This window comes from Mya arenaria, chromosome 7 (assembly GCF_026914265.1).
Source record: "Mya arenaria isolate MELC-2E11 chromosome 7, ASM2691426v1".
NCBI classification, from domain to species: domain Eukaryota; kingdom Metazoa; phylum Mollusca; class Bivalvia; order Myida; family Myidae; genus Mya; species Mya arenaria.
Genome location: NC_069128.1, coordinates 25,940,915 through 25,967,630, shown reverse-complemented (window position 1 = coordinate 25,967,630; position 26,716 = coordinate 25,940,915). Strand labels below are relative to the sequence as shown.

Here is a 26,716-nt window from a genome sequence, read left to right as displayed (position 1 = left end):
GCTAATATGCCACCGTGTGACAAAGTGATTCTTTCTTTTTTCTTCATTTGGGTTTTTACATTGGATAATATTTTTGCAAACGAGAGAACATGTACACTGGTTTTGGTAAGTTGTTTTCTTACTTTCATAAGAAGATATGTTTGTTACATCTAGATTATGCTTTTCAACTCCGTGATAAATCGTGTGCATGGGTAATTGATTTCATATCTTCTATATTCTCAGCACAAAAATGTCACAGTTGTGTTTTCGTAACATGCTAAACCCTGCTGTTATCAAATGTTTATATAACATATTAGTTCGACATGTTGAGTGTATTTAGACTGTTAAAGCTGCACTCTCACAGATTGACCATTTTTTGATTTTGTTCTTCGTCTTGGAATGAGCAATGTCGGGAAACCAGTGATATAAAAAGGCTCCTAGACTAAAGATTAAATCGCAGTTTCATCTTCATGGTCGAAAATTGATGTTTTACGGCTAAAGGCGTTACTCATGCTTTAGGAATATTGACTATTTCGGCGTACTTGAACAATTGCGATATGTTTTATTGTGTGTTCTTGTACGACTGATTTGAAAGCATCGATGCCAAAAATCAACCGATTCTTAGGCAAAACCTAAAACAAAATGTTAAAACTGTAAATCTGTGAGAGTGCAGCTTTGAATTGAATATGGTATATATTTTATAACTATCTTTTAGGCGATTAGCTACTGTTGCAAACTATTTTGTTTTGTATAAGCTCCGTTTAGGACAATAATTTTGTAAAACGGTTTATGCCTTTCTCTATTTCAAATTGAAACACAATAACGCAGACATTGGAAATGTGCTGACTTGAAGGATCTGCCGTCAAAACGTCCTCAGCCAATATGGGGTTTCATTAAATTAACTCTTAAACACGAAAAAAACAACACTGGCGAGATGATATCCTTGAACATTTATGTTTCTCAGTTCTCAATAATTTTTAGATTATATTATTATTGCCTGTGAACAGAATTGTGATACAAATAAAATAACGCTTGTCGCGCCTTCAGCCTTTCGACGATTTCATTGCAACCATTGCTTTCATTTATTTCATTGCTTTTAGCACTAACATTGCTTTTTTGCGTTCATTGATTTCATTGCTTTCATTGCTTTCATTTATTAATTTCTTTAATTGGTTTTGATTTGATTGCTTTCGTTGATTGATTGCTTTCATTCCTTTCATTTATTTCATTGCTTTCATTTGATAGCTTTCATTGCTCTAATTGATTTGATTGATTTCATTGTTTTTATTTATTTAATTGCTTCATAGCTGTCGTGGATTTGATTGCTGTTATTGCTTTTATTATTTAATTGCTTTCATTTATCTCATTGATTTTACTGCTTTCATTGCTTTTATTTATTTCATTGTTTTCATTGATTTCATTGCGTTCTTTAAACAATGACTAAGACGTTATAGAAGTGGCAAGGTAAATCCCTTCAGTAAAATCAAACAAGTATTTTTTTGTGTTTTGCCTAGAAATATAAAACATTGAATATTAAAGCATTTCCTTACAATAAAAAAGAGATCTTGTGTGATACAGTAAGAGCCCTTGGTCGATTCAAATCGATGGCAATATATTAATGCTTTAAGACTGAAGAAGATTGATTGATCCAGATACTGAGCATTAAACAAGTCATTTTTTCTATAATCCTTTTTTCTAAAGAAATATCTAATATGTTTGTTTGTTTTCAGAACGAAGAAGGGGACTTTGAGCAGATTGAAATGAAGTCCAATAATTTTACAGGTAATATTTATAATGAATGTTTCTCAAATTCATGTTTGTTCAGTCGGAAATGAATAATAATACTTCAGGTATGCCATTTGCTGTTCACTGTCTCTTTTCAACCGATACTGTTAAAATATACGTGTATGCTTGTTTTGCTTCCAAAGAACCTCATTGTCCTAAATGTTTATATAAAACCAATTGAAATATATTATTAATAGAGTGAATAGCTTTTTTTTGTCGTCCGATCATTGCACACGTTCCCACATCCAATTTTTTATGACCCGGTTTAAAGCTGCACTCTCACAGATTGAACGTTGTGAAAACGTTTTTTGTCGTGGAACGAGCGAACTTTTGCGGAAATGCATGGAAATCAGTGATATAAGACTGCTCACAAAATCAGATCGCAGGTTTTCTTATTAATGTTTCAGAAATGATGTCTTATGTACTTTTCTTAAAGCTGCACTCTCACAGATTGAACGTTTTGACGACTTTTTTTTTATTTTTTGTCTTGGCTCGAGCCAATAATAGCGACAATCCATGGAAAGCAGTTATATAAGACTGCTGAAAAAGATATAGATCGCAGATTTTTATATTTAAGTTCAAAAATTGATGTTTTATGTATTTTTCTTAAACGATTTAAGCCATAAAACATTTGTTTTTGAACGGAAATATGAAACCTGAGATCTGATCTTTTGTCAGCAACGTTAAAATCATTGGTTTGCAGATATTCAAGCAAAGATTTGCCCTTTCCAAGACGAAAATAAATAAGTTGTAAAAATGGTAATCTGTGAAATTCCAGCTTTAACAAAACAGTTTGCTCCAAAGTGACCTTCATTAGAACTACTCAATATTTGTAATACTGTACATTTTTTTTTGTCTTTTGAAGCAATGTTTAACTGTTAAACCAGTTCAAAATCGACCATATAAGGTCCATATCTAGCAAAACAGACGCATAACACTATCGTATAACTTCCGTAGTTTCCATAATACAGCTGCTTTTACAATGAGACATTTCACCTTGCAATACGTGTAACGATAAACCTTGACATTAAATGTGTCATATTTGCAAGTCAATCAACTTCTAAATCTTTTATAAATAACTAAAACCAAATCGTGCTTTTACACACATAGCAATCTGGATGGTTTGCGTGTTTCCCATCTTCCAAAACATGAGCATAAAAATAATCTTTGAACAAAAAAAGGTGAAAAGGCAGTATTATACCTAAACAAAGATCACTCTGGAAACACAAAACAATTCCACCCATTGCGCTCTGCTAAATTACTTTTCGGTCTCAACAGCTTTTTCGACGATCAAAGTGTCTGTTTCTTCAGAGAAGTCACATCTTTCACTACAATTTTCAAATAATTAACAGATAAACATACTATATACTTTGATTTGAACATTAACATCTTATTTTAAAAATGCTTTTCTTGGTAACTAATGTGTGTTTTGGGAGAGGGCCGTAACTGATGCTGGTATTACTCGTGGCCCAATTCCTATGCATGTTCGATGAATGATTATTTGTCTAAAATTCTATATAAACCTATTTATGTTGTATTGACTTTTCATTGTATAAACACTCATGCAATAAACCATTATTAAATTAAAATTACAAGGCTATTTCATGACTATCTTATCCCGGGCTTGAAAGTAATCAACACAAAACCAAAAGCCTCAAAGTCGTTAAGAAATATTATGGTCATCAAAATGTTGAAGTAAAAGAGAGGTTATCTTTGTTTAAAGTCTTCATTCGAAGCAAAATATTGCCTTCCTACGAAACATTTATGACACAATGTATCTCGTGGTATACATACACTGTGCTTAGTCTCATGTCTATGTTTCATACTTATGTATACTATGTTGTCACTTTTGCCGCCAGTTTAGTAATCGATATGTACCGTATTACTCATATTACTGATGTATATATAAATTGTGGAATTATATATAAATGTCCAGGTACAAACACAATTTCATACATTATGAATTAACATAACCAAAATAAAATGATGTTGAATGGTGATCTTTTAATAACAACATTCATGCCGTTTTGTGCAATTACTTCTCAGCTTGAGGTATTCCCGTGTGAAAAAAGATGACAAGGCATTCGATGTGTGGCCTGAAGTAAATCATATTCGTGCAATTAAACTTCCATTATACCTTCCTTTACTGCTTACATTCTGGTAAATTTGAATAGATGTTTGAATATTATTACCTATCAAACAACTGGTGTAAATGAGGGATAATAGTTGTTTCCAATTACAATATGATATACAATGACACACACGATGCGTTTATTGACAATGAATATACCATGAGCATAATGCTTTATTTCACTGACAAAAGCAATATAGTTGATGCAGCATACATGTGTTTGTCCTATTGTCGACATACTAAATATGTATTTTATAACAAAACTGATCGCATTCTTCATAAACGATGTTGCATTTGAATTGATTTTGTTATGACAATGCCTTCACTGATCGCGTGATTTACCTAAAGATACACTCTTACTTTTACTTAAATTTACCACAATTAATACACTTGTTTTAATTTACCGAAAATGAATAATATCGGAAATAATGGTTCTCATGAAAAATACTGTGCTTTATTTCAAAGGAAGATGCAGAAAACATGGTACGATAATTGATCACTGTAAATCTTTTAGGACCAACCAGTCATTTGGTATTTGTGCGTGTTCAGTCATTAAATACACTGTTACAGTATAGTTATCAGTAATTAAATTTATATAAATGCATTATTTAGAAATAGTTAAAGGTTTATCACTCAAAACTTATGTTTGTAATACATGTGTATGCATTGATTTTAAATACGATTATCACTTTAAAATGAAACCGGGTTATCAAATAACATGCGTTATAAAGTTCGTGTTCGGTTACGTACCTTATTTGTTTACCTAGTTATCAAATAGCATGCGTTACAATGTTCGTGTTCTGTTACGTACCTTATTTGTTTACCGGGTTATCAAATAGCATGCGTTATAAAGTTCGTGTTCGTTTGCGTACATTATTTGTTTACCGGGTTATCAAATTGCATGCGTTATAAAGTTCGTGTTCTGTTACGTACCTTATTTGTTTACCGGGTTATCAAATAACATGCGCTATAAGGTTCGTGTTCGGTTACGTACCTTATGTGTTTACCGGGTTACCAAATAGCATGTGTAATAAAGTTCGTGTTCGTTTACGTACATTATTTGTTTACCGGGTTACCAAATAGCATGTGTTATAAAGTTCGTGTTCGGTTACGTACCTTATTTGTTTGCTGGGTTATAAAACAAAATGTGTTATAAAGTTCATGTTCGGTTACGTACCTTATTTGTTTACTGGGTTATAAAACAAAATGTGCTATAAAGTTCATGTTCGGTTACGTACCTTATTTGTATACTGGGTTATCAAATAGCATGTGTTATAAAGTTCGTGTTCGTTTACGTACCTTATTTGTTTCCCGGGTAATCAAATAACATGCGATATAAGGTTCGTGTTCGTTTACGTACCTTATTTGTTTACCGGGTTATCAAATAAATAACATGCGTTATAATGTTCGTGTTCGGTTACGTACCTTATTTGTTTACTGGGTTATCAAATAGCATGCGTTATAATGTTTCTGTTCGGTTACGTACCTTATTTGTTTTATAAGATGACGGTCATTTTGTTTCTACAAAAAACAAGTAAGGAAAACAGAAAGCAGATGGAAGAAATACAAATTTCAGGTAAAATAATATCAGTAAAAACTACATTCATGTATTATGTCTAGACAAAAACTGTCAGACCAAAAACCGTGTTATATGTCTTGTAAAATAGAGTAAAGCAAAAAGGATCGTGTAAATATATCTTTTGAGCTTGTGTCAGACATGCGTGTCGTATGATCGGTAAACTAGTGCCAAACCAAAACAACATATTTGCACTATGACGGTTGAGCTAGTGTCACCCCCCCCCCCCACACACACACACACACACACACACACACAAACACACACACCCAGAAAACATGCGTGAATTGTGTCTTATAAAATATTGTCGAATCAAAAAATATGCGTGAACTATGTCTGGTGAACTAGTGTAAGACCAAACAAACGTGCATGTTCTATGTCTGGTTAACTACTATCAGACCAAACAAACATGTGTGTACTATGTCTGCTGGACTAGTGTCAGACCAAACAAACATGAATGTACTATGTCTGGTTAAATAATGTCAGACTAAACAAACAAGCTTGTTCTATGTCTGCTGAAATAGTGTCAGACCAAACAAACATGCATGTACTTTGTCTGGTGATCTAGAGTCCGACCAAACAAACGTGCATGTACTATGTCCGGTGAACTAGTGTCAGATCAAACACATACGTGTTTTCGATGTCTGGAGAACTAGTGTCAGACTAAACAAACATGCATGTTTGGTTAACTAGCTTAAGACCAAACAGACGCGCATGTTATATGTCTGGTTAACTAGTGCCAGACCAAACCGACATGCATGTCTATGTCCGTTGAACCAGTTTAAGTGTAAGACCAAACACACATGCGTGTACTCTCATAAATATCAAGCTTGGGGAATGAGATTGTTTACCCTCGCAATTGAGTGAAATCCATTCAGCGAGCATGGTACAATTTAAAATATTCTATTTGTACCAACGGTACCGGTTAAAATACCAGCATATCGCGGTAAGCCGCATCGCAGCGATATGCCGCGTGCATGTTTTCGGAAGTCGTACGCGGTAGCAGCTGTTGAACGCGGCGGATGAAGCGCGCCGAGATTTTCCGCAATGACGCAATCTCACCCGCGATGGCAACGCATTTTGTGAGAAAACAACGCGTGGTTGGTAGTGTACCACGATTTTCCATATGCTTGATGAAAATAACATGCATATTCTGTTGACACCAACACTAGACTTGGTATACTCTGCTTTATCTTGCAGTTTCAATAGTTTTAAAATAACACCTGCGTTTATTCTCTTTAATGGCAGGGATCTAAAACATCATGCCTGATAAAACATCCATGCATACTATACCTACTGCATAATATTTTGTTGCATCCAAGTAATTCCACAATGTCTTTATTATTATATTAACAGGACTCTCAAATAAGGGAACCATTGTATCGTTATCCCGAGAACCATGTGTCAACAACTCCACCATACACCTGACCATCTTACCAGAAGATATCAAAGGTAAGAAATTGACGTACATGGTGGTCTGTAAGCATATGTATACTCGCACTCGGGCAAAGCCCATTCGGCGAGTGCTCCGATAAATTTTTAGGTTTTAGAGCATACTGCACAGACAGAAAGTAACCCTGGTTAAAGCTATCCTTGTTCTTTCACGTGCACCGGTGTGTAGCACTGTCACACGGGACCCCAATTTAACGTCCCTCCAGGAAGACGTTAAGTATTTTTTTCAGTGGTGCGACGGGGAATCGAACCTGCGACCCCTGGATTGACACTCAGGTGTGTTACAACTAGACTACGGATCCACCACAACACAACCACATACATTTCCCCAAGATTCACCTGTATATAATTTATTTAAAAAATGAATGGTCAGCCAAAAAAGTAGAAAACATACTTGTTTGCCCGAAATTATAAATGCCCTTCTGGTATTAAACTATAAATGACAATGCATTCTGGAATGATCGTTTCTCAGAGACGAAACTGACGTTTCTCTTTAATTGTTTGTAGATTGCCATCACAACAGGAAATAATAAAATATTTTAACGTCAATAACTCTTTTAAAATTGATAATGCATTAAGAAAAATTATGTCTTTTCAAATATGCCATAAATTGATTATTTAACATACTGCCTTTATATCCGCAAAGGTTTTTCTTCAATTAGGTTATCTGCTCACAAGTAAGAAATCGAAGTCGGAAGATGAACTGGTATTGCGAGAGAATATAGACTATGTTTTAACGCTAATGTAATTGAACTTGAATACCATTTCTTATCATGCTGTAGTAAATTCAGACACGCTTAAAAGATCTTGGTAAAATAGCATGGCTAAATTTATATACGTTTAAACGACTAATGTTCAAAAAGAACCATTAAGATAGCAAACACCATTAAAGAAGCATTTACGAAATGAAATTCTTTCCTTTTACAATAGCAATGCTCTGTTTTATAACAATGGTAATCTTTGTTTCTTTTCTAAATATTCTGTTTAACTTATAATATTATTGATATTTACATAATGTCTATTGATACTTTTTCCGTTTTTCTCTAAAGTTAATACGATGTTTTGCCATATTTATATTGTTTATGGCCAAAAGCTATTTTATGCCGATTTGCCAATAAACTTTGAAACGTTTGATATAAATCGAGGTATAACTATGCAATTTGCTTGATATAATTGTATACCACTAGTAAATATGAAGCTTAATGTCAAAATGGATCATTTCATACAAACAGGTGTTCTTATTGTTACAATCAACCATGGGCTGGCAGTCTCAGAAATTCCAAACCAATGCGTACTTTTTGGCAACCGATATTTCATGATAATAGAGTCCGGCAATTCATACAATCTCTGGGTACGAATATATTAATAAAAAAATCATGTTGTTTGAAGTTTTATGTGCATACGTATCAAAGTGATATAAATTATTTCTGGTGAAATACGTGAGAAAACGTATAAGAGATGTAACGTAACTGCATTATAGTTCATCTTATCTATTTTATGATATGCATTCCCGTGGTCTATATAGAGATTTAATAGCGAAAAATAATAGATATTTCATTTTATTAAAATGTGAAAATATCAATTTGATGTTTTTCACTTTCTTGAATGTTAGCCCGTTCTATCATTCAAATCAAACATCAGCGCGCACAGGGCTGTGACACAATATAAACGACGTCATTTACGAAATGAGTTTACGTACGCATACATATTGGCGCGTTTTTTTTATAAAATGGTATTAAATGTCTTTTGATTCAAGTTTTATGGATATAATGAAAAGAAAACAAAGTGTTTGTTTCAGTGTAAGATAGCAATATATTTAACCTCGTGAACACCAAAAGTGAACAATGAGGAAAAAAAAACTACTTAAACAAACAGTTATGCCCTATTTATTCCCAGTTGTACTCTTTAGCTTACATGGACGAACCTCGTAATCAAATTATTAAAATAGGCTTTGCTTAAAGGCACATGGATCAAGCCCAAGTGAGATCGAAAAAGACATACTACCCAACAAGACAACAGACATAGTACATAGTTATAACAAATTATTTGGCTTATTTCTTTGATATCCAATACACAGTTATATAACATATAACAACCATGTACGTTCATATTGACAGCTAAGCACTCACATTCGAAAATACATCGTATGTTATAAGAGACTATAATAACATATACACTAGCATTATTTTGATAGAAAAATAAAAACGTTGGTCTAAGATTTGATATTTCATGTAATATATTTTTATCTTTGAGTACGTTCAAAGGAGTTTTCACACAAATTGTCGTCTTAAACCGCTTAAAGAATTTTGAAATTCTGACCATGCGACCAGATACAATTCAGATTATACAGATATGGGGTGTTGACCGTACTGCACCTAAACCAGTCTAAATTAAACCGAGACTGACATGTCATATTCTGTGTGTAATTTATGCTTTCATATGATCATTCAATAAGAAATGTCCGTATAGATGGCCATGTATAATTTCATTAAAATCGGTTAAAGTAAAGGCAGGAATTTTAATGTTAAATTTCAAACATTTGTAATATCAAAATTATCATTTTTATAAATTATTGAAAATAAGAAGCATTTAATCATCAAATGACGCGTTCATTACAATGGCAATTTTCAATGGGTCAGTGGCATATATGCTCTACAAACTACAAATTGCGTCGATACCTTTGACAAAAAAACATCTGCCTGCCATTGCTACTGGTTCATATAAGGCTAACCATGGAATGTATGCTCTTTTATTGGTGACCAACTTGTTCTGCTACCTTTATATCCTCCCACTCCCAATTTACTTGCTGCTTAGGCCGTGAATGTTGCCGGTCTAATGTCAGAGAAGATGCACTGAACAGGGTAGCTCTTTATCTCCAATGGCCGACAATGCAATTCTCTTCGTTCTAATCTTATTAATATCATTTCTTAGTATGAAATCAATTAGGAAAGCCTCGGTATTGATGAGACAGCCTGATTAATATTTTATATAAATCGTTTATCCTCCGTGCATTATGTGCAGACCAGACCCAGTTTAAAAGCAACTGTCAATTAGGAGAATGAATAAGGTCTGATGTATTGATAACCTAACAGTGGAGAGACGGTGCTATTCGTTCCTTTGAAGTACCTCCTCGTACACCAGAGTGATGATGCTGTGTGTACCAGATGGTCAATGATCAATGTTAAGTATGCTTAACATTGATTAATAGTTAAGTATGCTTACGTATTGAGCTTTTGATTGATCGACGCTGATGATATCAGGGAAATGATTTATTTATAGTTTTGCACTCGATTTTGCAGCGATAAAATCAGGGGTTATATTTATAAAAATAAGAATGGTGAAATACTGAATATAATTATATGCTGCTTCTAATTTAGTCCAAATCAATTTACTTTACCAGCTTTTCTAGATCAGACACATAGGTTGCCTAATGTTTCCGTAAATTAAGACAAACGATTTATGGTTTCTTCCGTATGCCGGTGACAGTATGGAGGAGATTAAGTACGAGCAATATAGTTAGCCCGCTTTAGTAATGAACTTATCTATTTTTAAACCGCAAAACCAATTCTCGAGGTAGACTAGATGTAAATATAACTGACACTTACTTTCAAACTCAGTAAAAAAACAAGGGATTACACTACACTATGTGGTTAGACTGATGCCATTTTAAAGTATGGAAGCCAGTAGGACAACCATTGTCTCTGACGACGCAAGCTGATCATTCATCATTCAAAATAACAATTACATATGTACAGGAATGTAACGATGACGTTAACCAGTGACCGGGTTGACGTACAATCTAAGATGAGAAAACGTTGTCCCGCCTGAAGTGCAATAGTTCGATAAGAGAGCTATAATAACAATTCATTCAGGTGGCTGAAATACATTTCCCAGTCTGTTATGCTACTAAAGTGTGTTCGTGAAGCTGCCTCATCGTTCTTTTCATGATAGTTGTTCCAATATCTAAAAGTACCGGTTAAGGATGGCAAGCTGTTTGTTTCGATATTACAGGGTCATTATTGCTGCATCCGGGAAACTTGTTTTACTCTAGACTAGTTGAATTTTGCGGATTTCAGTTCCGCGAACCGCCAACGTATTTAGCTATTTCAGACTCATTATATGCATGAATTACTGCCCACATAAAACAATGCGTTTAATGTAATTGCTAAGAGGAGGATTGTGAATAATCTAAATAAGGAATTTGCCAAGTCATACGACCTTATATATACCTTCAATGCCTGGCAAACAAACATGTTTTCTCTTCATTAATGTGTATTATAAAGCTAATATAAACGTGTTGTTTATGCTATTTTAATGATGACGCTCTCATAATGATACCGTATATGCCCTGATTGTTGGAGATGATGCACTAACACATTAGGGTGTAACAGTTATGGCCCGAAACTTTATCTTTCTAAACAATATCGTCTATGAACGCAATACAACTTCAAGGTTGAATGTGCATACAAGTTTTAAATAATCGTAAATATTAGTAAGGAAATAAATACTTCTTTTACGATATGCCTATCAATTTCTTTTTCCATATCAAGCAGTGAAAAAACAGCACGCCGTATTGATAAATCCGTATCGCGCTACTGTTGTTTTCGAAACCCGCATAAGCTTAGTAGCATGTGTTGAGTGCTACCTTTTACAGAATGACTTGTATTAAAGTTTTTTACAATATAAACTTTTTTAAGTTACTATTCTGTTAAATATTATTTCAGAAACGTACTTTCCTATGTATCTAATTGCTGATTTGTGTCTATATTCAAGAAAAAATACTATATGAAAAAAGTTATTAATTTATGACGTAATTTCTGACATGGAAATTCCAGAAACTGTCGTATAAAAGTGCAGTGCTGTTGGTTTAATCTAAACTCGTTTCAACATGGAAATAGTCAAAGAAGACATATGATAAAAATGATATAACAATAGGACGCTTTTCTAACAACCTGTATCACGTCTGTACCAGGTCCTGTTTGGTGTATAAACAAGCATACGCCTCGACCGGTACGAGGTCTCGACGAATACGCGTTTACACACAGAACTCGACATCATGATACAGGACGTCAGAAAAGCGTCCTTTCATAACATCCCCTCAAACTCCTTGAAAAACTGCGAAGAAGAAAAAAAACAAAACCTTATAGGCAATGTTTCAGCTGTTAGCAGTCTAGATTAACGGCAAATGTTGTACGTAAACATATAGACGAACTGTTTTTGTGACAGACAGACAAATCATGGTCCATTAGTCGATGCCAAAAGCAAAGAGAAACAGGAATACTCCTGACATTATGTTTTAGTTACCAGAGTGATAAATCTGTCAAACGAAGTCCCAATGATGCCTTCATGTTTCTAAGGTAAAATGATGACCATAACAAAAGGCTCAACTGAAAGGTTTCGGTCTACATCTGTTCTTTAAAGTGTCACTGGCATATTGACCATAAGTAAAAAGTGACATTACAACGGCATATTGACCATGAAATAAATGTGACTTTAAAACTGCATATTGACTATGAACAAACTGTGACTATATGTGTCAACGTTGTAATTTTTACATTTCACCTTAAAGAAAAGAATGTGACTATATGTGTTTACATTTTTATATGACATTTGACCAAGAACATAATGTGAGTTCACGGTTTACTATGACATTTGACCAAGAACAAAATGTGACTATATAATTATATTCACGTTTTACTATGACATTTGACCAAGAACATAATGTGACTTTACTATTGCATATTGACCATGACGAAAATGAGACTATATGTGTTCACAATTTACTATGACATTTAACCAAGAACAAAACGTGACTGTATGTGTTCACGGTTTACTATGACATTTAACCAAGAACAAAAAGTGACTGTATGTGTTCACGGTTTACTATGACATTTAACCAAGAACAAAATGTGACTGTATGTGTTCACGGTTTACTATGACATTTAACCAAGAACAAAATGTGACTGTATATGTTCACGGTTTACTATGACATTTAACCAAGAACAAAATGTGACTGTATGTGTTCACGGTTTACTATGACATTTAACCAAGAACAAAATGTGACTGTATGTGTTCACGGTTTACTATGACATTTAACCAAGAACAAAATGTGACTGTATGTGTTCACGGTTTACTATGACATTTGACCAAGAACAAAATGTGACCATATTTGTTCACGTTTTACCATGGCATTTTAACCAAGAACAAAATGTGACTATATTTAACCACGTTTATCTATGAAATATTGACCATGAGCGAAATGCGACATTACTATGGCATATCGACCATGAAAAAATGTGACTACATCTGTTCACATTTAATATGGCATATTGACAGTAAACAGAATGCGACTAAATGTGCTTTACAAAACAAATTGATCAGTTGTATATGGAGTCATTTTCTTCTTAGATTTTCATGAATGCGTTGGGGCTGAAACCAAATTATGGTACGCGCTATTCATGGGCTTTTAAATGAATAATCGTACTCTATTGAGTGATACGTGGTACGCAGAAAATAAATATGTATCAAAATTTGGTACAGAAACTCGCAAATAGATTTATATTATTTGTAATGGTAGTAATAAGAACTTATTCAGTACGCAAGGAGATGGGGCGTGGTTGTGGGGGTTACATGCTCAGTAAAGGACAAGACTTGAGGAGATATATCGCCGTACTTGTTTGCACGCAAACACATTGAGACGAAAACCAACAGTTATGTATGAAGATATTTTGATAAAAAAAGTTATAGGTGTATATGTTTGATGTTTTGGGCGATATTACGACCAATTCTCAATATCTCATATCATTTTGTAACAACACTGCCCCAGTATTGGATAGCAGATTGTTATCTAGGAAATCCCAATGGCATAATGTTTTCCAAACACTTAATAAATAGCAGTAAAATCGCAAGGCAGAATTGTCATAGGTCCTGACGTGCAAGTGTCTTATTTGCTGGAAAATAAACTTCCGTCAACTTGTGTAAGCGAGGAAACTGTAATCTGTCTCTGTCATAGCAGTTCATGGCATATAAAGTTGATTGAAGGTAATTAAGGCCAGTCCGCATTAAGAATAACCACAAATGCGCCAAGTAATTGTGTTGCCATTGTACAATAGAACTAGACAGGCTGATTCAAACTACTAAAGTCATTGATCATTCCATTATAGGACTTTTTATGCACCTAACTTTAAATGTTGATTGTGATTTAAAATAACAGTCTAGTGGAATAATTTCACTTTTAAACTGTTACTAATACTGATAGTAAACAAACATAGACAATCAATTCGTTTTCGAAGAGTAAGTGTTTGGCACTTCAATGAGCGTAATTTAAAGCCACGATTTAATTGGCTTGATCATGTGAAACCGATGGAAATTGTACATTTTTGGGTCCTTTGCGGGTGTATGAGCCATCAGCTTAGAAGTAAGTATACTGTTGATGTGTGAAGGAATTGGCGGTTGCAGTCGGCTTTTGTTATATGAAATCGATATGTAGCCCTTGATTTGTTTTGGCGTAAAAATGGACTAGGTATTTTAATTCTACAGACCTTCAATTATAAGTTGAATTGCAAAACTTAAAAACAACGACAAATTAAAATATGTCTGTGAAACATGAAAAAATCGAAGTGAATGCGGTTGCGCCAAAAATGATTAAAAAATGTACAAAACTTGGCTCAGATTCATTAACATCTTCAATCTTGATTTATGTCGCAAGACCCAGAAAAGCTTTGATTTTGTGCTAAAACAAATGATTATATAAAGGATAGTTTGTATTATAAACTAATTTCCTGTTCACTTTTTCCAGGTTCAATATGGTCTTTAATACTGTGTCACAATCTCAGAATCAAGATGGTCGTGTATATGGTGTTTAATACCGAGTCACAATCTCAGAATCAAGTTGGTCGTGTATATAGAGAATATTAGGTTAAGTGCCGTGGATGGAGGAAGTAAATATGGCAAGGCGGAGAAATTTATCGGGTGAACTTTCTCCATACTCGGCCCTAACCTAGTAGTCTATTTCTCATGTAACTTTGTTTATTTAAACACTATAAATAACATTAAAAAAATGAAGTTTCTTTAAAAATAAGGGGGGGGGAATTATCCCTGATGACGTCATCATACTCGGTATCCATGTTTAAATCGTTCCCGAAATAGTTTTTGAAAACTGTTCATTTTTTTTCAATACGCTTGCAGTCAAAATCATTGCATTTTAATACGTCAATATCAGTTAAAATATAATAAAGCTTTTAAAAGTGCATAAACATGAATCAGTAACATTATCTGATGAAACCAGCCTCTGTGCTACATACTTTCCAGTCACAAAACCGACTCGTGTAATATGATTCTTTGCAGGTATGAAATCAGACAAGAGCAAGCACGAACTAGACATATGTGTTCCCTTCAGGTTCATTGCACTCCCTCAACTTTGCTATTGCGACACACAGCCGTCTTCAGCCAGTATCTTATGTTTATCTGCATTAGTTTTCAGCACTAAACTCTTCCTACGAGATTCCCTATGCGTTGACGTTGAATATTGCCTACAAACAAGCGTTTGTCTGCAAATTCAATCCTCTTCATGCATGTTTTGTTTTACGGCCTTTTAATGTTGAAAATCTATGTTTGCAGTGCTGACTTTCTCAAAAAAGAGCCAGGCTAAGTTGACGCTGAATATTCGCTATACACTAGCGTTTTTTCGCAACTCCAGCCGCCTACAGACACTTCAGCGGTCCGTGCTGCTGACCCGGTCAAGAGAGTTTAAACAACTGGTTGGTGGTGTTTTGATTGAGCGTAATGCCATATTTAACAAACGAACACTCTTTGAGATCAAAACGTCATCCTAACGAATTTGTATGGATAACTATCATACTATATTGTTATATGACACGGTCTATAAAACATAGTAGTAAGCGGAAAACTGCAACAAACGGTTTTCTTGAAAATATAGGTCATGGCAATGGGAAGTAAACCAAACTACCATTTCAACATCATATGTTCAAACAATAAAGTGTTAATCGATGTAGATTTTAATACATAAACACGTATACGACTATAACTTATTTCCCTACAAATGCTGGTTGCCAATCTTAGAAGTTATGGTTTCTGCCAAGGAAACGGACTTGAGATTGATTCAATATATATTTATATTGCCTTTATAATCAAGCTTAAATTAAGTTGTTTTTTTCCAAAGGAAACTTCAGGGACAGAAAGTGCGAACATTTAAACATCAATGAAATAGAGTATTTGTATAACAGAATTTGACAATACGATATACTATCATTTTATGATAACGTTAAAATATTGTTTTTGATAAAGTTTACATCTATGTAGGCCTGAATATCCTCAACTGGTTTACGAGGACTTAAAATTGTTTCGTATTTCCTTAGACTTGCTGGCTGCCAATATCAGTCCTCGATCATCTTCATGTTGCCATCAATGTCACGGTTGCCGGGGAGGAATATAACACAGTTGTCAGTTCAACGTTAGATGCTATGGACCAAGGTTCCTTTGCTGTTTTTTTTTGTTTGAATTTGAATGTTCGAGTGAATGGGAATGGTAATTTCTGGATTTAAGAAACTGTTGTACCGAAGCCACTTTTTCCAAGGCAATAAAACATGGAAACTACAGACACAATATTGCGGTTTAGAATTGAAGCATGATCAAGTTCAAACCCACACCTAGTTTGCATTTATTTAAAGTGACACTCTTATTCAAAATCAATACATACACTTGTATAACAAACATAAACTTTGACTGATAAACCTTTAACTACTTACTAAATAATGCATTTATGGAAAATATTAATTACTGATAACAAGATTGGAACAGTGTATTTAATTGCTGAAAACACAAAAATATTAAATGATTGGTGAATGCTAAAAGATTTACACTGATCTACTATAATATCATAAGGTAGAAATACCGTGTTTTCTGCACATTTCTTTCAAATTAAACTCGGAATTCTTTATAAAAACCACTGTTTTTTCGACATTTATTCATCCTTTCTGATATATTTAAACAAATGTATTAATTGTGGTAAATCTTATTTGGGAGTAATAGTGCATCTTTAACTTGGAAAATGTACGATGGTGGCTTAAAAGCTTGCAACATTTTAAACTAAAAGTAGCTTAATCTTTAAAAGAGAAAGGCTTAAAAGAATAAATACAGGATATCGCTTAATAAATATTCTTTTGTATATGATGTGGCCTTCGTTTTTTTAGACGTTGTGGTTATCTCGTTTAGTGCATTTTAGTATTGAACCACTTGCCTCAATACTGGGTTATTCTTAAATGTATTTGTATTGGAAGTGTCCTTCTAAATTACACTGTAATATAGCCAGTGCGTCCAATCATCAATAAGCAATTATATTTACCTTAAATAAAACGTTTTTACATAAAAAGGAATTCCATTCTATGAAAAAGGTAAAATAATGATGACTCATGTTTATTCAATGTATTGGAGTGCTGGCAACTTGTAGATCTGTTGATATTTCAATGCAAAACTTGTCGGAAATAAGGCATACACACTTGAATATCTTATCAGTTTCAATTGTGTGTAATGATTTCAGCCATCACTTGTAAAGAGGGGTGCAAGTCTGATGACATTATGTTCAACACATCCTACCTGTGCTCGAAAAATGGAACATTCAATCACAAGCAGTCGGCACGAGTATTACGCGTTTCATTCACACCATTAGACAAAGGTCAAACTACACTTAAACACTGGTCGGTTGTAAGTATCTTAAAATAGGTTACGATGATAGTTTATTGTGTGTACCGTAAAAATTATTGTGTCTTGTCAAGAGCTGGTATTAAATTTTGGTCTTGGTTGGATCTAAGAAAGATGTAGCTTATCGGATTACTTGTTATTTATAACTGACTAAAATTGTGAATGCATTTAATCATGTTCGATCCTAAGATTAACTAAAGGTACATATTGAATACCACCCCAGACCTATTTTTGTTCGTAAAGTTGTCACAAAACAAACATAGTTAAAACAGTCTAATGATATAGTCAATATTGTCTTATTAATAAATAAGAAGCATGTTGTCTTATTGCGAAATGGAAGCATGTTTTCTTAACGCTAAATGAAAGCATGTCAGTCTGACCAAGTAAAGAATAACAGACAGCTACCTCAATTCGATTCTTTGTCAGAAGTATCCGTTAAACGGTATGTATTGAAATACTCGTTGTGTCTATAATATCGAGCTGTTTTAAAACGAATTTCATAGTTTGTTTTTGAGTCAAGCTGGGACGGATCCAGGATATGACGTCAGAGGGGGGCGTAACTAAAAGACGAAACCTTTTGACTTGCGTCCCTCCATCATAACCTAAATTTATTTGGTTTTTAATATTTTGGCAGCCGGGTTTGGGGTTACTACCCCAAAAAATATTTCACATTTTCTAGTCCGAAATGAAGCATTTTAGCCGTATTTTATTACTCATTTTCTCCCAGATTGAAATAAAAAGCAATCTTGGAGGATTTTAGGTGGGGTAGGGAAGCGCCGGTCGCGCTACCACCTCCTTTGACCCGTTAGTGTTAGAGTATAAAAGTACATATAATTTAACAGAAACTTGCTAAATTCTATTGCACTATTTTATTCCATTCCCTTTTCAGACCAATTCAAGCATATCATTTCAATTTAACGACAAATACAATGTTATTGGAAGGCTTGAGGTATGTCAGTGTACATAATCCGTTAGACATAATTATGTTTAGTAAGCAGTGCTATCATTTCAAAATTTGAGATAATTAACTAAATTGAAAGCTTGAAAATTGATTGCATATTGCACATTGCAAAATAAGTTCAAACTTGGAGTGCCCAATCATTTAATATAATGTGATATTGTAAATGATTGTAGCCCTTGTTTTTGTCTAGAGTATCGTGGAAGGCAAACTCCTTATCCTTGCATCTGCATATTCAGAATGGCGAATAAAACTAAATTGTTTTATGAATCTGTTATTCAATTTTAGGTCTCGTATCGACAACTAAATGCAGACCTCTACTGCTATGTGTACAGTGACATCAGAATAGTTTGTGATCACGTGACGTCAAAATCCGATCCATATGGTAGGTTCATTAACAATAAACTAGAACTATACTTTGTGTTATGTTGGTTTTCGTTTTGTTGTGTCCTTGCTTTTCCTATTGCTTGAAAGAAGGTTTATGCACAGTTTCTTTTCGAACCAAAAAAAAGGAAATGAAAGCGGTTCAATTAGAGCTGTTGTTTAACAGAAAGTAAATAAAGACCATTTTGTTGAATGTTAAATTGAATCCTAATGACAAGAGGGATTTCATACTTAAATTCACAAAACCGTAGACATGAGCTTCCCATGCATACCCGGCATGTTTTTCTGCCTAACTACTAAACTACTGGCAAACATTCGATAAATTTCGCATATACCACCGCAAATTCCAAGATCAAAACAAAGTAATTCCTATAATGTATGCAAATTGTACCATATGTTATCATCTTTTCTGCACATGTGTGTGCTCATATCTCGTTTATGCCGGATCCGAAACGCCTTTAAAACGAGGTTTACAAAATGATGTTGGTTTCTTTTAAAGTAATCACACATGTCCCTGTTTTGTTTCAATGCATGACTGGTATTCAATGAAGCATGACTACACTCAGCCTAAGCAACCATATCGGTTCTTTATCCGTGTTCACCTTGAATCGTGTATACCATTTTGAGTTTAACTATTTGATTGCGTTATTTGCATGCGATGCAACATCACTATCCAGTATATATATAATGGTAGAAATGGTTCCAATTCAGCAAGCATAAACATACGTATTATTATAACGCTATAAATTGTCAATGGAACGTTTAACATGAATGCTCTACCGTTGCAGACGAAACCGAATCCTTTGGGATGTTTGTGATATTTGGTCTTATCGTGATGACTTGTTTAACAGCCATCCTCGCTCTCATCATATTTGGTTAGTTATTGTTTTTTGATAGTTTTGTTAAGTCCAAATCTCCCTTTAAAGCTGCACTAAGATTGACTGCCTTGACTATTATTTTATTCTTTGTCTGAAAACCAGCTGATTTTGGCAGCAATGCCTTCAATTCAGTATATTATGATATCATACGAAAGAACAGATTTCAATTCATTGGAAAACTGCGGAAAAAATACCGAATTATAAAACATAAGTACACCCCAAACATAAGTAAACAGCAAATATAAGTACCTCCCCCCCCCCCCCAAAAAAAAAAAAATAAATAAAAAAAAAATTGAAAACAAATAAAATAAAAAGATAATAAAAAATAAAATAAATTAATAAATGAAATAAAAATGAAAATAAATATATAAAATAAAAAATAAAAAAAAACATCAGCCCCATCCAAATAGAAGTACTGTCCAAACATAAGTTAACCTCAAATATAAGTACACCCCAAATATAAGCACCATCTAGATATAAGTACACCCCAATTCACTTCTGCACAAACAGCTTTAATACATTTAGTAAAATTACTTAGGTTTGTTTGATAAAACGATTGAAGTGTTACGATATTATTTTGATCTAATTTTCACGTTAAGTGTTCCATACAATCTAACGAATGCAGTGTACCCTGGCTTTTTCATTACTTAATTTGTCATACAAACTTTCGAAATGCGAAATCCCCTGATTTTTTTATTTGTTTTAATTGAGCATATAAACTTCCTGAATGCGGTGAACACAGACAGTTGTCACTCATTTTCGTCTGTCATATATATTTTTGCAGTGCAGTAATGTGTCATATACACGATCGGAAGACGGTGTCCTCTGAACTATTGTCGTTCAGTTTAATGTGTCATATACATGGTCGGAAGACGGTGCACCGTGAAATAAAGTCATGGCATTGTTCGGAATGCAGTGTTTAATATATTGTCATTTTTTTCTTTTGGTCATGTATACTTTCTCAATGCAGTGTATCCTAAAATAATGTCATTCATTATTCATTGTATTAGTCATATAAACTTTCGGAACGCAGTGTATACTAAATTGTTTTCGTTAATTATATTTTGTCATATATACTTTCGCAATGCAGCATACCATAAAATATTGTCATTTACTTGAATTTGTCATATAAACTTTCGCAATGCAGTATACCATTAAATTTTGTCATTAATTTCAATTTGTCATATATACTTTCGCAATGAAGTATACCATAAAATATTGTCATTAATTTGAATGTGTCATATATACTTTCGGAATTGAGAGTACCCATACTTGCTCTTTCATTGCAGTCGTGCAGAAACTAATGGGACTTCATCGTGCGTATAAAAATAGAAGAGGTGAGGCCCTTAAGGTTTATTAGTCAACTAACTTTTTGAATGTGCTATCATTTTTAAGCCATATATAAGGCATGATAATAAACAGTATATTTTTGTTAAAGGCGAACAATAAATAAAAAGAAAAATTAATGCATTATCACTTTTAACTCATTTGACTTAATGGTTATAATTTAATTACAGAAAAAAATATTCGCAAATTTTTTGCTCTTTTTTAACTCTGGAATTGGTTGCCACGTAGCTAATACTTAATAAAAACTCACATTTATAAAGGCTAATACTTTTTAATCTAAACACAAGTCATATGCGTTTTTGTTTTAGCTTTGTTCATAAAAAATCAGAATGAGTTAAAAATGAAAATGCATTAAATTGAATTAAATTATTTATGCATCAACTTATCAAATAATTGTCTGCCTTTTACATCCCTATGTAGGCTTATGGCAAGATTATTAATTTATCAAATCGGGGCTAAAGTGCTAAATGTTTTGCTAAAAGAGAGGGATAAACATTAACTATGCTGTCTTTTGATAGACATTGGGCAGATTATTCAGAATATTGTTAAAGTTAAAAACTTTGATAACTTGATCGTTGTTAACTTTCAAATCTGTAATACTTATACTGTGTCATGGATACACATGTAATCTGCTGTTCTATTTACAAATAATGAGACAACTGATTCAGCTATGCGTGCCTTACTTAAACATATCATCATATCATAAAATATGTAAAATATGTTAAAGTTGACAAACATTCCATTTACAACGTTGTTAACTTTGACAAAGTTCTGAACAATCGGCTCAGAGATAAACATAATTGAAAGCACTCATGTAGTGTAGATACAAAATAGCCCATATAAATGTTACACTATTTTACAGAAAGCACCCCCAAAGAACGTCGCCGCCTATCCAGTCTTCTATGCCACTTGAAGACAGGTAGGTCTCTGTTTAATCCTAAAATCCAGGGCTGGTATTCAATATAGGTATTTTTGGGGTGTAAAGACTGATGTAGCTAATCGGATTACTTGTTATTAATAACTGACCGATAGAGTGAATGAAATCAATGATGAACGACCTTAAGATTAACTTAAGTTTTGAATATTTAATACCACCACCTGCAAGAGAACCAGAATGCAGTCAGTTGTGTATAAACTAGTTATAACTCAACCTCATTAATGGTTTATATGGAACACTATAACGAAACTCAAATATCACTAAAATAGCTCGGACTGCCATATCAATGCTACACTTAAGTTTGTTACAAAGATAAACATTCAAACAAGACGAAACGAAAATGCATTAGCAAGTACTGTACCAGAGATTATTGCGTACACTATTAGATCGTAAGAAGTTCCTGCAAACTGAAAATCCCCATACTAGTACATTTGTTTCCATATCTTTTTTGGAATACATCTTCAGTGATGTTAAATCAGCTCAGGTAAAAGTTTGACGAGCTATTGATGTATTTTTCATAATTCACGGTCGATTTTATGCGTCAGCATATTTTTATTACACGTTCTTTTTGCAGTTCATGTTGTATTTTATTTGATGTGAACACAAAATTAAGCCACAACAACTGCTTGACAAAACCCAGAAGTGCATGTGAAGCAAAGGGACAAATATTTCGGTGATATTCTTCTAGTCTGTGGCTATACATAACTCTTTATGCTACCAGCGGTCCGGAGCCAATATTAATTAAAAGACTTATGTACCTAGTTTAGTACTATCGTGTAAATCGACTGCCCAGTATAATACGTGCTTGTGTCATGTTTGCTTAAAGCAATACTTTCGGCTTTGGTTTGTTTCAATAAATCTCTTGAACACTGTAACCTTAACTGACCGTGATCTGAACAAGTATGTGCATTCGCCGATCTACCGGTATTTGGATAACTTGTTAAATTTTGTTTTCAGATGAGGTTATCAGAAACTCAATCCTTAATATGCACAAGATAGTCTCTGAGCCCGAGGCCCAGCCACTGCGAGGCCATGGTAACGGAACTTCCAGTGAACGTGAGACCAGCTTCCTGAGGAATTCCATACACAAGAGTTCACACAACAGGATAGCAAGGTATTGTGCGCGTTTGTTGGTTTATATATGGTTTGATTGGTTAATCCCTCCTTATTGTATTTGAAATATGAAAGACATATACATCGTTCTACTATTCCGAGAATGTGCGATGGGTAGGATGCCCAAAGACATGTAAAACTCCCGGGGACCGGCAAAAATACCTCGAGCCTCAGGAAATTCGAGCCAAGCGGGAATGCTTACATTCAGTCTTAAAAAGAACTTATGCTTAACATCCAGTTCGAGCCAACGAGGAATTCGAGCCAAGCGAGTACGAGAAAGCTGGGTTCGACTGTACTTTAAATGAAATGGTGCGTTCTAGGTTTGTCAATTAATACTATTTCTGCAATTATGACATAGAAATATTAATTTTGAAAATTGTGTTTGATTGGAGTGTAATGATGGGACTGTAGTGGGGGTGGGGTAGTTGGGGTAGTGGGGAGGGGATAGAGGTGGTGGGGTATTGGGGGTAGTTAGGAGGAGGTAGTGGGTGGTGGGGTAGTGGGGGGAAGTCGGGTGGGTGTAGTGGGGGTGGGGTAGTGGGGGTAGTGGAGAGAGGGTAGTGGGGGTAGTGGGGAGTGGGTAGTGGGGGTAGTGGGGGTAGTGGGGAGGGTGTAGTGGGTGGGGGATTGCGCTGACCTGTTACAGCGCCTGATATATTTAACTTGTTTTTGCATGAAGATAAATGTAGCGTTTTACTCTTTTCAGTTTCTGCTTAAAATGTAATTTTTTGTTTTAGATTTGATTAGACCAAATTAGATTTTTATTGTTAACTTGAGTTCATGTGTTCTTAATTGGAATCTAGGTTTTTGAAAGAAAGTATTTCTAGTTTATTAGTGTAAATTTAATGCTTTTTTACTTATAAGGATACATACATAATAATATACATTTATAAATATTTGACTTATACTCAGGCAATGCTTAAACGACTAATGTTAAGCTATACGGATACTTAAAACTGAATATCTGTTTTCTCGTACACTATCCAACTTCTGAATATATATTATCTTTATACTTATTAACTTCTTCCAGTGGCTCCTCCTGGGTGTCACGTATTTTATCACAAACAAACTCAGGCTTGCCTTCGAAGACATCCAGTGGTAAAATGTTTCAACGAAGCGTTACACAGGCTATGCTGGAAGACCTGGACGAAAACAAGTGTTCAATTCTATTTCTAACTCTAACCTTTGACCAGTACACACGAGACGTTACCGAACTTCTGAAATAACTGGAAATACAAACAAAAGTCTACTGTTTGTGTTTCTAACTACATTGAGTTATGGTACTAAAGAAGAAAAACTGATACATGACTTGCTAAACCACTGTCTCTTTAAACAGAGAATCATTCCGCAATGCAAGATTGTCTTTCTTCACCTAACGGATGACGACAGTAAGCTAGATACAAGATACCATGGCAAGCATATTCATCTGAAGCATGAAAATGCTTATCAGAAATTTCTCTCTGTGATTTTGAGAGAATGTGGAATCAATATAGATGAAAGAAATGAGGACAGTGAATTGCTTAAAAGAATGCTATCATGCAGTGCCTCAAAGCATTTATATCAGTTGTTATCCTATAATGGCGATAAGGCAGCATGAGTATTGTGGAATATCGTTTCTTACCTTGCTATATCTGTATTATGTATGTATTTCAATGTATTTCATTGTCTTTCAATATTGCTATGAATATTATATGTATGCATTAGTTTTAACATGATCACTCCTTTCAAGATATCATCAGTGTTTGCATTTAACACTGGCAATCACAAAATATTTACTGATGTGTTCATTTTAATTCAAGAACAATAAAAAGTCTTGACTCTGTCTAACTGATCACCGCATGGTTATGTGGCTTCACTCAGTTATCAAATTTATTATGCCCCCCTTCGAAGGAGAGGGGGATTATTGCTTTGTAAATGTCGGTCGGTCGGTCAGTCGGTCCGTCCGTCGGAATTACTGGACCTATGGTCATCAAATTTGACATGAAGGTTGCGTCTTACCAGTAGATGACACCTATTGATTTTAAGGGTCATCGTGTCAAAAGTCAAGGTCACCTTGAACCCAAAATCTTGCCCGTGTGATAACTCGACGATGACTGCACCCATGGCCCTCAAACTTGACATAGGTTGGGGGTGACCAGTAGATGACCCCTATTTTGAGGTCATAAAGTCAAAGGTCAAGGTCACAGTTACATTAAACGCAAAAGCTTGTCTGAATGATATAACTAGACAATGGGTAGATTTTTGGTGAACACCAGACGGAGAAACTTCGGACGCATTTGTTTCGAGTTACAAGGTATATATAAGTTACCATCAGATATCAAGTCTTGGTAATCCTTGAAGACAGGATGTGTTTTTTAGATGTAGTGGTTATAAACTAACATATATTGCCAAAATGTTACAAGAACTTCACTATTGTCATATTACTAATATTTGTTTATAACTAAATATATATTTTGGTCATTAAAATTATACGTTATATTTACTTACTCCCTGCTGTCCACTTGGAATTTGTTCCTGACCTCACCGAAGAATCGTTTCTTTTGGCATTTAGACGATTCGTGAGCAGAAGATCTTTGCCAAGAATGATGATATCAGACAATGCCACAACCTATCAAGCTGCCACCAATCAAATACGGGGACATCTCAATGTCTACAAACAGCAATTGTACAGCAAGGGACACAGTGGCAGTTCATCCCAAAACGAGCACCTTGGTATGGAGGATGGTGGAAGCGTCTCCATTGCTTTTCAAATGCTTCAGACTGTCGTAACAGAAGTGGAGGCTATGATAAACGACCGGCCGCTTAAGTACGTGTCTTCATCTAGAGATGACCCGGAACCGCGCACTCCTTCACACTTATTGCACGGACGAAGATTGCCCAGTTTACCGTTTGCCAACACAGAGGTTAACAACACAGTCTTTAATTGTGACCGGGATGATGTTACAAGTCGATCGAAACGACACGCTCATCTACTTGACCACTACTGGCGCCGATGAAAACACGAATACTTAACATCGTTAAGGGAATACCAGACGAAGAGTGGTATCCACCACCAGACGATCCGCAGAGGGGACATTGTGATTGTTCAAGATGATTTCAAACCTAGGTTGCAGTGGGACCTTGCAGTTGTAAACGGACTCATTACCGGTAATGACGGATTCACGTGTGCTGCACAAATACGTGCATCGAAGGGGGCAACCACTCGTGGACGCTAAATTGGGCTCAGAGAAAAGAGTTCATTGTGTAGAAGAAGGATTAGGAAGAGATGAAAGAGACAAGGTGATTGGGTAGAAGAAATGTAGACGAGAGGTAAGATGGGGGGGGGGGGCTGAAAGGGGAAGATAAAATGCGGAAGTTAAAGTGTAGAGAGGTAGAAAAAAGAAGAGAGGAGAACGTTAATGATATTCAAAAGGGGGTGTAAGGAAGGGTAAGGGAAGAGAAATGTAAAATTTAGGTG

The 26,716-nt window shown here is 34.6% G+C and overlaps 1 protein-coding gene across 1 annotated transcript; it reads left to right on the top strand.

The window, feature by feature from the left end:
- LOC128241032 (uncharacterized) lies at window positions 1-26,255 on the top strand. Its single transcript, XM_052958017.1, has 12 exons — window positions 1-105; window positions 1,710-1,761; window positions 6,828-6,923; window positions 15,543-15,682; window positions 16,301-16,415; window positions 17,482-17,645; window positions 18,889-18,985; window positions 19,773-19,859; window positions 21,152-21,199; window positions 22,072-22,128; window positions 23,104-23,260; window positions 25,811-26,255. The coding sequence occupies exons 1-12, from the start codon at window positions 7-9 to the stop codon at window positions 26,253-26,255; spliced, it is 1,557 nt and encodes a 518-aa protein (XP_052813977.1). The 5' UTR covers window positions 1-6.
- Window positions 26,256-26,716: the final 461 nt, after the last annotated feature.

Coding starts and splice junctions, on each gene's coding strand:
- LOC128241032 (XM_052958017.1), top strand. CDS start 7: ATGCCACCGTGTGACAAAGTGATTCTTTCTTTTTTCTTCATTTGGGTT. Junction 19,860..21,151: donor CCTCGCTCTCATCATATTTG/GTTAGTTATTGT, acceptor CTTTCATTGCAG/TCGTGCAGAAACTAATGGGA. Junction 23,261..25,810: donor TCACACAACAGGATAGCAAG/GTATTGTGCGCG, acceptor TTTGGCATTTAG/ACGATTCGTGAGCAGAAGAT.